Source organism: Platalea leucorodia (genome assembly GCF_965183815.1).
Source record: "Platalea leucorodia genome assembly, chromosome: 5".
Classification (NCBI taxonomy): domain Eukaryota; kingdom Metazoa; phylum Chordata; class Aves; order Pelecaniformes; family Threskiornithidae; genus Platalea; species Platalea leucorodia.
The window spans coordinates 95,490,929-95,504,427 of record NC_138827.1 but is presented as its reverse complement, the minus strand read 5'-3'; the positions used below and the strand labels follow the sequence as shown (position 1 = coordinate 95,504,427).

Sequence of the window (13,499 nt, the reverse complement as noted above, 5' to 3'; positions counted from 1 at the left end):
CTGCCAGGCAATACCTGTTCCTGCTTGATCTGCTTAGTAATTCACCATCTGTATAGTGTTTTCATTAAATACAACTTTTCTATAAAAAAAACAAACCCCCTAAAAACTCACATATGTATAGCGGTTTTGAAATTTCATTATTGTGCTGAGGTTTTAATTGCACAATGCAAATTAAAAAAAAAAAAAAAAAATCTTGCAATGCAGCCATATCAATAACAGATCTAGCAAAAACCAAACTCCCCCATCTAAGAAGTTTTAATTTAGAATTATATTAAAATGATAACACTGCCAAGGAGGTTAAATAATTAATTTCTTCTCATTTTAATTGTAGACTATTATTTAATAAACAAAGTAATTTACCAGGTAATTTATTCTACTTCATAGGCAGCTCATTTAAAGTCTAAAAATAAGTTCCTAATTAAAACAGGATTCACTGTTTTAGAAAGCAACTCATTTTCCTGTAAAATCTAACAAGGACTATGCTAGAGCATCCACCGAAAACCTTTGAAGGGCAAGGAAGCCACCAACAAAAATGAAATATTCTGATAACTGAGAAGGCTTTCATCCGAACAATTAATGAAGCACACAAATTTGTCACAAAACCCAACACTAGATCCTTATAAAGAAACTTTGCTAAACACCTGGTGTCCAAAAGCTAACCAACTAGATCAAAGAAACGTATGGGCCTTGAAAAACCATGAAGCACAGGGGTTATTTGCACAACCCTGTACATACATCTAGGTTGGTCAAGAGAAATAAATGTCATATAATGTAGCAATTACATCTATAGCCATACAATGCTGGGGCCTCGGACTTCTGACTTCGAAGGCAGAAGCCCAGAAGGAATTTATTCCAGGTAAAGAGAACTTACATCTCCAAATCTGCTCACAAGGATCCCACACCCCATCAACATCATCACTGTCAACAACACTCCAAGTCCAAAACTCATTCAGATGGATGCCCTAAAAATTATTAGACTGATGTGAACTACAACTACTGCACATTTCTAGGCCAATTCTCTAATTTTTCCCCAAATTTTCCCCTCTTCTTAAAGGCTTACCAGGCTGACATGCTGTGGGGCAGCGAGTCCACTCACTGAAAGGCGTAACAACGCAGTCTTTCTTGCAGAGGAGGAGACACGGCCGCACGGTCTCAGGTCTGATGGACTCTGGACATCTATCAATCCAAACACAAAGATAAAATATAATAAAAAGTTAAAACTACAGGGAAACATTTTACTCCTGAAACTCTCACAGGGCTGTGTGCGTACTGCCATACCAAAGATATCACTTCTGCTCATAGAAAGCCTCATTTTGTGATTTTTTTTTTAATTCATTTTTAACTCCTAAATGAAAAATGTGTCATGCATATTCTAATAAAAGTTTCAGACACAGGCAGTTAATATTTAAAAAAATCAAAGGGTGGAAAAGGGATAATTGCCTGAGATCAGGCAGATCTTGCATTTCAAATGGGGGAGCAGAAGGGGAATTACTTTTTTAAAATTGTTATTATTTAGAAAGATCACTCAAAAAAACTTAGTAATGCATGCAACCCAAAATGACCCCATTTGAAACAGGAATATGCCACTAAACCCTACCAGGAAAGAAAATAAATCTTAATGTCATAATTCTGTTACTGAGATGGTAATAAGATACTTAGAGGTATAATTTAAAAGAAAATAAATACAAAGAGACATGTCTTCTCATTAAGCATGATTATCCTAGAGGGTAGATTTCTGTTATCTAACAAAGACGTTGAAATATTTTTCTGCAAAATTTTTAGTTTTATTGGGCTTTCTGTGCCATGCACTTTCTTCTGATACAGTGTAATTTTTCTTCATGAAATCAGGAAAAATGCAGAATACAGAAAAATTCAGTATGCCAACACACAAAGGTTATTTATTCACATAACGTATCCCATTTCTGAAGCCATATTAACAGTAAACGTTCACCACAGCAGTTCAAAACCTACCGTTACTTTGGGTCAGTTTTCATGAACTCAAACATACAATATAATATCGCCAGAGCCGGTGCCCGTGGCGAGGAGGGCTGCCCTCCATCCCCTCCAGCACCAGACCAGCCCAGGCCCTCCGGGGCAGTAACAAGGTAATTCTGAAGCACAGAGGTTTTAGTCCTTCACTTAGACCCACCTTTCTAAAGGCTTCTAGAGGTCTAAGGTTTTTTTATTTTTAAGACGATTATCCCCATAAGAACAATATGCAGCGCAGCCGAAACAGAAACAATTTCAGTAAGAAGCTCTTTTAAGGACTCGACAGTCCTTTCTGCTCCAGCCATCTCCATACACGAGGAATGCCTCAGCACTGAAACTACAACACCAAAGCCAAGGAGAGCCCCTTTCTGAAGTCCTCAGTACACAAATGTCATCTTTTCACAGGATTTTTCCACCACTGAAATTCTGTTTTCCCTTCACCTACTTCACATGAATATTTACTTACCCCCTTCAGCTCCATTTCCCCTTACACCATCCCAAAAGCGGAGGGGGCAAACAACTATTTTAGACATTATATAGCTCTATAAACAATATGTTTAATAGGGTAACGTTACAGCATATCAATGGATCCTAGATATAAATAAATACTAGATTTCTTTCCTTTTATTTAATTAATCTTATTAACCTCAAGAATTTTAATTAACTTTACTGAAATCAACGCAGTCTGCTTATACGAACAGGATTGTTTTGAGAGCTACAATAAGAAATGAAACTTGGTTGTAAGTCTCCAGACTCATTAACAGTGCAAAAAATAATTAGCAATGTCTTGATTTTTTGATATTAGGGAAAACATCTGTGCTACTTATTTTCCTCATTTAGTAAAGCAAAGCAAAATTCAGAATATTTGTACTGCAAAATACATAATTTTGTCGTGTCAGTATCACGTTATAGAAGCTATATAAATCAGCTGAATGATATAGATCGCACATATGGTTCTGCCTTATTGTGGTGTAAATATAATGCAAACTCTATTTACTTTTTCTATTTTATTTGAGCATGGTTAATAACGTATTGATGAACGTCATATTCAGATGTACTTTATATTTTCCTCACACCTGTCCTTCAGGAAAAATATTTGCAGAAAACTGTAAATTAGAATAACAGAGGAGCTACAGCAAAAAATCTACACCACTAAAAACATGCATTTTGCTTGGATTTACACAGAAAATTAAGAATGGGCCGGTTATTTATTTTTGTTACTTATTAGTATACCTTTCATAGTAGTGCTGGAGTAGTAGCTGGAAAATTAGTCCTGAAATGAAATTATTTTCAAAGCTGCAGATTCCCTACGCTAGCTGAAAACGCCTTCATATGTCATGTATTGTAACTACAAATAATCACGAATAACCTTTCTTTAAATACCTTTTAGGTGTGACCTGGCCAGAACTGCTCTTCATGCAGAAGACTTTCCTTGTCTGTATGCCCACTCCGCAAGTGGCTTCTCCGCTCCAATTAATGGTTGCATTGAGCGCAGTTACCAGTGCGTCTTCAGAGCAGGAACTCCAGGGAGAAGTTTCCCAGAAGAAATGCACGCACGGATGATCATTACAGGCACGGTGCTCCTGCAGGGCTCGGTCAGGAGGACAGGCTTTTCCACCTGGGAAGAGTCAAGAGAAGAGCATGTTTAATCTTATGGCATGTGGCAAAAGGAAGACATGGAAAAATAAATAAAAATGTTAGGTTTGCTTAATATATTTTTTTCCCCCATTTAAAAAAATAAATAAATAACACTTACATAAAGCTGTTGACCTTTATGGCTGCAATAACAACCTTCTAAAATATCGTTTCCCCATTAAACTAGCCTTGCATAAAATTGTATTCCAACACATAATGGAAACAGAAATAGGCAAAGCATATTTCTGAGTTACCTTATTGATACTCCTACACACAGCCAAGTTGATTCCATTTAAATGCCAGTATCACTCAGCAAACATGCAATTAGGTTTAAAGACAAATTAAGCATTATTTTTATGTTCATTCTCCTTGCTAATTTCCCAAGGAGGAACATCTCTAATATTTGGACTCTATTCACGCGTTGCCTTAAAGAGCTGAGCTGCAGAGGGTGACGAATCGTACTGATGGAGGAATGTATCAAACAATACCCACACCTGCAAATCAAGAGGGGGAAACTTGAAAGACAAGTTTTGAATATGAAGCCTTTACTTTTCTGAAGCAGCATCCTTCGAATTGGTGTCCAAAGACTTTGCTAAGCTACTGCACTTTGTCAACAACTTGTAATAAATCCACAAAGTACAGGAGTTCGAACAGCATCCCCAGAAGCTTTAGCACACTAGCCAGCGGCCTGAATTTATCCCATAAAAGCAGTAGATGTTCGTAGCTCAACAGCTAAGGAGTAATGCAGTGAAATTGTAACAGCAAGCACTGTCATTTTAGGAAGAAAGAAGTAAAAATGACTAAAATCAAAACCATTCTCTTCCAAGAGGGAGAATCTGGCAATGTGTGACATGGCAAAAGTGCTACAGGTTTTGAAAGAACTGAAGTGTTGGGGCCAGATACCGCGAGGTTCAGAGCATCTTTACACCCTACTAAAATCAACAGGAGATGAAGGCATATTGCTCCTCGAAGGGGTGCCTATCGCCTTGCAGGACCAGGCTGTCTCAGACAAGGTATGACCCCAAACGGCCACAATCATCAGCACTGAGAAAAGAGAGAGAGGGATTGAAATTTCTTAGCACACAGATTTGGATAATCATGTCACATTACCATTCATCTTTTCATGCAAATGGACTGTTCCACGTAGCGTTCAGTCTCAGACATGTTTTGTATGATGATGGAGTAGAAAAATCCCCAAGTAACTTACTTTCCTAAAGATTTCAGCTTGGCAGGAAAAATGCAAACCAGTTATTGCTCTTGTGTGTTTGAGCACACGTAAAAAAAAAAAAAAAATGTAGCAAGCAAATGGCAAAATGCCTGGTCCATTAGGGAAAAAAAAAAAAAAAAAAAAAAAGAAAAAAGATCTAACTCAAATTTTGAGCTTCCCAGGGAAAAATTACGGTGTTTTTTTCAAGAATACCCATGGTAAGGAAGCTCTCCTAAACAAGGGAGAGTAGTAAGAAGACAGTTTTAACTTAAAAGCATAAAAAATGCCAGTTGGTCCATCCAACCTAGCAGTCTGTCTGCAAAACTGAAAGCAGGAGATGCTGCTTAGCAAAAGCACAAGAGCCTGGCCACTTTCTGCAGTTCATTGACAACTTTTCTACAAGGAAAGCAGGACAGCATGCCACTGCCTAGCCCTTTTAGCAGGCGTTTACGGACCTTTTATAGACCTGTTGTTCATCAGTTCCTCTAATTCCTTTTAAACCTGCTGAGACTGCCTGCCTCCACAATCTCCTCTTGTACCAAGTTTCCAAAGTTTGCTGTGTAAAGAAATATCTTTCAAAACCTGATTTAAACCAAGCCCCTCTAGTTTCATCAACAGCCTCCTGGTTATCATATCCTGGGATCTGGTGAACAGCTTGGAGAAAAGGACCCAAGGGTTTGAACTGAAGTCGGCCTGTGGGATGGCATCCAGAAGCCCTCAGACAGTAGAGCCACAGCTAACGTTGCCTCAGTTGATAGAGGACAAATGAAACGTCACTTGCAAAGGTACCAGAGCCCTGGAGAAGTTGGTGGCTCAGCTGTGAGCTGAGTATGAAAGTGTGAGAGAAAGCAGGTAACATAACATTGCCTTAGTATTGCAGTGATAATGGTATTAAATCCACTTCCACTCTCCACAAATTCAAATCAATAACTATTTATCTGTACGCAGATGTGTGACTCTGCATAGCAAAGCACTATACTCATTGCTAAATATGTACAGAAAAAGCTGGGGTGTTTGATTTTAATAGTTAATTATTCCTTCCTGAGAAACTTAAAGTATTCAGTTCAAAGCACGTCATTTTTAGCGTTTTTCAGGTTGAGATGACTGAGCTTGTGTACTTCCAGAATTAACTTCTTCAACACTTCACTTTCATAATTTCATGTTTATCCATTATTTGCGTTTCGCTACTTCCATGGAAAATATGAAGCCAACTGTATTTTTCATTTTAATTATTCTCTAGCTCATAGACTTTTTTAGTAGTAGTTATTATCATTCATTCAACAATTATATAGCAGTTTCCATCGTGAAGGGTCCCAATTTTCTTTGCAAGTGCTTGTAAGGATGTTTATGTGAATACAGACCATTCACATGAGTAAGGGCTTGCAAGACCAAATCGTACGCTGCCTCAGAAACAGTGGGTGGCTTTAATGATAATTTACAAAATAGCACTTAACAGAGCTTGTCCTAGACTAGATTTGCATCTAAAAGTGTTTTGCTGCTGCATTAGCTGCACATGGTGCTGACAATAGTAGATATTTTTTGTTGTGTCAAGAAGGCTTTAGTCTGTTAGATTTGTTCATATTTTATGAATTTTTATGCACTTGATGTGATACCATTCAAATTGTGTGTGATAAACCAACACATAAATGAATTACTGTATGTATAACTATAGTTAGAAGACTATACTTCTAATACAAATAGCTTCTGTAAATAATTGTATCACTGATGTTGATATGTAAAAATCCAGATACACGATGTGCCCATGAAGATCCAGAGAAAATTATGTATATTCATCAAGAGCTATTTACTTCTTCCAATAGAAAAACAAGAAGGTCAATACATTTTAGGTCTGCGTTAATAAAATAAACAGGTCTTTTTCTATTTCTTCATTTTTCACAGCTCACTGTTCTTTTCTAAATCGCTACTGATATGTTCCTATATAAAGACACTCGCATGATGAGTTTGTGTCATGCAGCAATTTCATTAGTATAGGATGTAGCTCTCCCGAAGTAAATTCACACACAGACTGGCCCTCAATAGACAATAATTCATAGGCTGAAGTAAATAATTTTGAACGGTGACAGAATTTCTCTAAGTGACACATGCATTAACTGAAGCCCATAAAGATATTTCAGTCGCTAGGTATGAAGTGCAGACAAGTATTAAGTATTATTCCTCATTGCTATAGTATTGAGATTAGCTCTGATCTAAATACAGTTTGGCTGACAAATGCAGGTCAACTCATTAAACGAACAAACGGCAATTAATCCAAAATGTTTACCACTCACCCTCAGCTGGAAGGGCCAAGATGGATCTACTCCTGCTTTGACTGCCCTCAGCATTTTTACTGGAGCATGAGTGGGAACACGGGGACCACGGGGACCACTCACTGATGACACAGTCCATTGGACAAGGGATTTCACAAGACACAACCTCAGGCCGGGGAAGCTCTGAGCAGAGGTGATGTGGCACTTCTTCACCTGGAGCAAACAAAACAAGACAGACATGGAGGAAGGTTCAACATGGTTCAATATCCATGGTCTGCATCAAACAGACTAACTTGATGTCAAATGTCCGCCAGCCCATGGAGGAATATGTTACAAAAGAGCACATGGTAAGGCTTCAGGCTTGAAAGTATAATACTTGAGCAACTAACTTAAGTATTTCTTCAGAAAAGCAAAAAAGAAAAAAATGCGTTTCAAGTTTTGTGTGTGACATCTTGGCTGCAGTCTACTTCATAAAGCAGGCACGCACGAGGGATGAGATAATTCAATCAATACAAAGCTGTAATATCAATTATCAACAGAACTGATGATAATTGCCCCATGTTTTTCAGCAATCTCCACCTACAGAACCTATTTTCCACAACACAAATTGTTCAGATCCCCACAGAAGACAATATTCTTCCTGCAGGCCAGAGAAGTGTCCAATAGGTGTTTTGGTCATTCTCCTGCAACCTCACCAGAACTAGCCGTGCATGCAAGAGGGATGTCATGTGGAGTTGGTTTTAAAAAGCAAAATAACATGTTATTTTATTTTTACAATAACAAATGAAATGTCCACTAATTTTATTAATTGCATAGAACTTATGAGGACATCAAAAAACATAACTCTTTTGGTACTGAATTCCACATAATGTCTTACAAATATAATTCAAGTAATGAACAGACGTGACTGACTTTGTTACACTGTTCTCTTGTTTAGTGTTTCTAGACACATGAATTTTCAGCTACAAATCCGAAATTTCTGGAAGCTCACATCTACCTGTTTATAAACAACAAGCTCAAGCTGAACATTACCTCCTCTTTTGCCCTTATAATAGTTACAAAGCTCTCCTTCAAGGTTTCCTTAATTATGAATCTAGGAAAAAAACTTAATGATTATCCAGGCTCAATTATACGTAGGAAAAAAAGAATTAAAATTTATAATGGCAACAACTGGCTCTTTCACCTCATGCTATAGGAAGAGGCTCTGTAACGAGGCGGCCCAGGATGCAATTATAACTAGGAGGGTAGAAAACTGTACTGCTTTTGCAAGGCAACACATGTACAAGTGAGTAAATAAGAGAGGCAGGCTGCTAGCGAGAGCGCATAAAGCTGTCAATAGCATGGTGGTATTATCTGCAGTTGCATCCCTAAATGAAGACAGGCTCATCGCCCTCAAGGCACAAATAAAACTTTTCAAGCATATTATGAGAAGTAACGGAGAATCTAGCAGGCAATCAGACTGCAAGATATGTTTAAAAATACTTTATTTTTATACTCCCTTTCCCTCGCACTCATCTATGCTCATCAGGAAAGGCTTGATATGCCCAGCCTCTGCGCTACTAAGTCTGCTGAACAAGAAAATGGAGACCAACCTCCTCCCTACAGACAGCCCCATCCTTCGATACTGAGTTTGGCACCCCTGCAAACCAGGCTTAATCCATCATTCGCTTCGACTAGCCTATTATCACCACTGCTGCTTTGGATGCTCACATAATGCTGAGAACTATCTTTATAGAAAAACAATGTAAAAACCCCAAATAAACCTGTAAGCCTGGTTCCAGCTGTCCTCCTGAGTCATTTTAGCGTCAGAATCCCTGCTAACATTTTGACAGCTTGTCTGTACGGCAGTAGATAACACGAGGGCATCCTAGGCAGACATGATTTTAGGAGTCAATGGTACAGCAGTATGAAGAGATTATATGCTTTGGCGAAGTAGGGTAAAACATCTGTCCTCCTCTCCCATCACTGAGACTCACAGGGAAGCACACGAACAGTCAGCGACAGGCTTCTGAATGAGAAGGGATGAGAGCGGACACTGTCCCCGCAAGCACGGCCCCCTCCCCTCCATCCATGCATGAAGTTATCTTCATTATATACAGACTTCATGGCAAGAGAGCACCACGAAGTTCACCAAATTCTGGATTTAGCCCAATTTTTCCACCAATCAGATAGTGCCAGAGATGTAAGCGTTAGAGAAAACCCTACTTGCTGAAAGCCATGGGAGCCTTTCCGCTGATTTCATCTGACTTTACGAAGTCCAAGCCACTCCACTCAGAAGATGGCTCAAAACAGCTGGGTCTCCTTTGGGGTGGCTTCCTCCACCCATGGGCCCAGATGCCACAGATTTCCAAGCGACCACCCTGTGGGGAAGGGAGGCAAAGGAGCAAAATGTGCTTTCCACTTCTTCCCTCTGTGATTTCTTTTCACGCTGGATTTACAGCAGGTGACAGCAACAGTAACGCTGCAAACAGGCTGCAATTCATGGTTCCTCAACAAAGAAAGGAAGCTTTGAGTTTTGTTATAAAGAGTTTACCACCTGGTGCATGAAGGTACAATTCAACACTCACTTTGATTTACTTTATAGCTCTATTCGCTGTGTTCAGGTTTAATTACTGGCTTGTATTACTGCAGAAGGGAAACGTTCTTCTGTACCAGCCGCCTGGCAGAGAATTCTCAGAAAACTACTGTATACTACAAAGAGAGGTAATAATCTTTCATTTTCCATGAAAAATACTAGTACAGGATACATCTGAAGTGTGCTTTATGCATTGTCACAGATTTACAGGGAATATTAAATTCTCCAGAGCTTCCAAATTGTCCACATAGTACCTTGAAGGTGTAATTCTTATCTCAGATATTCTGAATAATCTTTCTAGATGAGGCTTTCTCCCTCTCTACATAGGACTAATGCCTTTAAGCACCTAAATTATGCATCTGAACATAATATGAATTCTCATCCAAGTATGTGTTTAGATCTCAAGACGCAGCATCTGAAATCAGCCCTGGAGAGCAGCAGGGTGGGGGATCGCAGGAGAAGGATGCCAAGTCTTGGTGACTTTCTTTTTTCAGGAAAAACAGGGAAAGGGACAGCACTGACCATGACAGCTACAGCTTTGGGCCCTGTTAGAATTTTTTTAGATGAGAACCCATGACATTGCTCTGAAGTTCATCTTGTGATAACCAGGAATTAAACCCAGGTGGCAGTTCGGGGACCCAGTCTCTCCTGGTCAGAGCCTGGAGCAGCTCCCTCTTGACGAGAAATTGGTTCCTGTCTACAGCTTGCTATGACATTGGAATAAACTGAGAGCATCGTTCATCAGTAAACTGAGCCGTACAAGGCAAAAGGACAGAAGGTGTTTTCAAAGAAAGAAAAAGAAAAAAAAAAAAAAAAAAAGTCCTAGGTTTTGTGGGGTCCTCTAGTTGCTTTGGACTGGATCCAGCCCATCCAATCCAACCCACCCCAGAGGTTACCACCACTATCTTTGTTGGCTCTCTTCAGATACAACTTGCTCATTACATTTTTCTTCTCCCCTTTGAGATACTGTCCAAGTGTCCACAATTAGTCTCAAGGAATTATGTTTACTCTGAATAGTACTTTTTCTGCTGTAATACTAAACAGTACGAAACCACAGCTGTTACTGAGATGCAGTTGGAGACCTGGTTAGGATGGTGACTGAGCAACTGAACAGTTTCATCCTAATGTTGAGGACACAACAAAGTGGGGCTCAGATTGGGGTGAACCTTGGGAAGTGCTTTCTATCCTTCGGGTAACCACAAACAACTGCTGCTAAGACAACTGCATGTGGAAAGCACTAGCTGTAAAACAGAACTTATACCTGTATTTTACAAAGAGTTACAGCTGTTAATTGATTTGCGCTAGTCATGATCAACACAGCACCTTGAAAATATTCCTTTTTGACTTATTCCATACTAAGAAATACAACCTGGCTGTGAGTCAAAGGGAAATTATATTTCCATATTATGAAATGTTTTAAGGTTTCAAAGTTTTCAAGTTTTTATACTCCATATTAGGGCAAAATCCAGATCTTTCAAAGAACATATTTTTTAAAGAGTGGGGGAGAGAGCAAGAGCATAACTACGCATGTGTGGTTTTTAGCCATCACCCATGAGGCACAGCACACAAGATCCAACCTCTGATCTACATCAGGTATAAGAATTGAACTGGCATCTCCAGCATCCCAGGAGCCACAGTGTTCCCTCTCTCATGCTCTTTATTTCATGTTTTAAGCACAGTTTTTGTTCTCAGCCTTGAGAATGCATGCTTTCAAAAAAAAAAAAAAAGTTTTAGTTAAGAAAAATATTACAGTTTTCCATAAAAAATGTTTTATTGCAAGCATCCTGACCAACTTTAATGACTTTTTTTTTTAACTGATTGCCTTGTACTTGAATAGTATAGTGATTAAAGCTAAATACCCCAGATATATTCAGCAGATAATTGTTGTGGTTGAACCCCAGCCAGCAACCAAGCAGCACACAGCCGCTTGCTCACTCCCCCCCCCGGTGGGACTGGGGAGGGAATCTGAAGAGCAAAAGTTAGAAAACTTGTGGGTTGAGATAAGAACAGTTTAATAATTGCAGTAAAATATAATAATAATAATAATAATAATAATAATAATAATAATAATAATGAAAAGAAAAACAACGAGAGAGAGAGAGGAACAAAACCCAGGTAAAAACAAGTGATGCAACTGCTGACCGATGCCCAGCCCGTCCCCGAGCAGCGATCACTGCCCCCCAGCCAACTCCCCCAGTTTCTATACTGGGCATGAGCCATAGGGTATGGCATAGCCCTTGGGCCAGGCTGGGCCAGCTGTCCTGGCTGTGCCCCCTCCCAGCTTCTCGTGCACCGGGCAGAGCATGGGAAGCTGAAAAGTCCTTGACTTAGTATAAGCACTGCTTAGCAGCAAATGAAACATCAGTGTGTTACCAACATTATTCTCATCCTAAATCCAAAACACAGCACAATACCTGCTACTAGGAAGAAAATTAACTCCTTCCCAGCCAAAACCAGGACAATAACTTTTTCAATATAGGAAAGATTGAATCCATCTTCTTCCAAAGTCAGGGTGTAATAATTACAAAAGAGAAGACAAGCATGGATTTTTGTAAATATATTTGCTAATAAAGTTGATCATTACCTAATGTACTGGTCCCTAATTTCAATTCTTTAACAAGGTAACAGAGAAGCTACATGGAGGAGTACAATTCTGAGTAGAATTTTTGATTCACCTAAAAGCAAACTAAATTCTTCCCAACGAGGGAAACAAAACAAGGAATAACATAAAACCCACCCTGAATTAATGAGCTTTTTTTTTCCAGCAACTTTATTTTTTTCTTATTGTCTTTTCCATCCTAGAAGGAGAAGCCACTCCCATGATCCTGAATGACGCACTCCACGGCATGGCACTGAATCAACAGGAACGTTTCATTCGGAATCAGTTCAATATTAAACTGCATGTGCCTAATTTACGTAACACCTTGCAGAAATCACAGCTCTGGCACATTAGTCTCAGTCTTCCCAGCAACCTATGTACTCATCCCCTATGACATGGTTTAATTACACCTGCCACAGATGTCCCTCCTGGCTCAGGAAACAGGTATTACACTGTGGGGAACGTCCACTGGAGAGGATACGACTAAAGCAGCAAAAAACCAGATCCCATCAGGCAGCAGGATTCGAAAGATCAACTCAAAACCAAACCAAGTATCCTCCTTTTGACATTCACCACTATACCATCTTCATTTTTTAAAAGGAAAATTTGAAACATTACTTTGAAGATTTCAGGTTTGCACATGTGCGTGGAGCCTTGACTGACCTCCGTGGTGGGGAAAGGCTCGAGATGAAGGAATTGCATTTCAGACTGTTCTGCATTGCTACCTACAAATTCAGAAAATTTATTTTTTGCACAAATGACTGCTGCAAAAACGCTGCATATTTAATGACAATTACTGGTTTGACATCAATATTTCTCCTTGTAGCATTTCAAATTATTCAGTGGAAATAATGAAGCTGTCATCTAAAATACTATACGTATCGTAAAATTTTATGTCCCACTTAAATCTCAGAAAAGAATGACAATAAACTTCGATTAAATACTTGCCTGTAACACAATAAGATGTCAACAGACAGTAGTAAATTCAGAAGAATTCCTATTGACTGTATGCCAGTTTGCTAATGGTAATTGCATTCGTGAAAGCTGTCTGCTGACAATATCTTGGCCTAGGCATCTCATCAGCTAACGACAACGTTATATTTAAAAGGAATAACAATCAAACTACAACAATAGGAGAAATTTCTTATAACCATTTTGAATGTGTTCAACTCATCACAACATTATGGGGTTTTTTTTCCACATTGCACAACCAGCTTTAGAGATGCC

At 39.0% G+C, this 13,499-nt stretch overlaps 1 protein-coding gene across 1 annotated transcript in view; it reads right to left on the bottom strand.

Moving 5' to 3' along the window:
- Positions 1-13,499, bottom strand: part of THSD7B (thrombospondin type 1 domain containing 7B) — a gene marked incomplete at its 3' end in the record, with an annotated part of 273,337 nt that overhangs the window by 143,921 nt on the left and 115,917 nt on the right. Inside the window, exons 8-10 of the mRNA XM_082312579.1 lie at positions 7,120-7,311; positions 3,373-3,607; positions 1,061-1,176 (exon numbers count right to left, since the gene is read on the bottom strand). Coding sequence (XP_082168705.1) covers positions 1,061-1,176; positions 3,373-3,607; positions 7,120-7,311 — 543 coding nt within the window. The remainder of the gene's footprint in view (positions 1-1,060; positions 1,177-3,372; positions 3,608-7,119; positions 7,312-13,499) is intronic.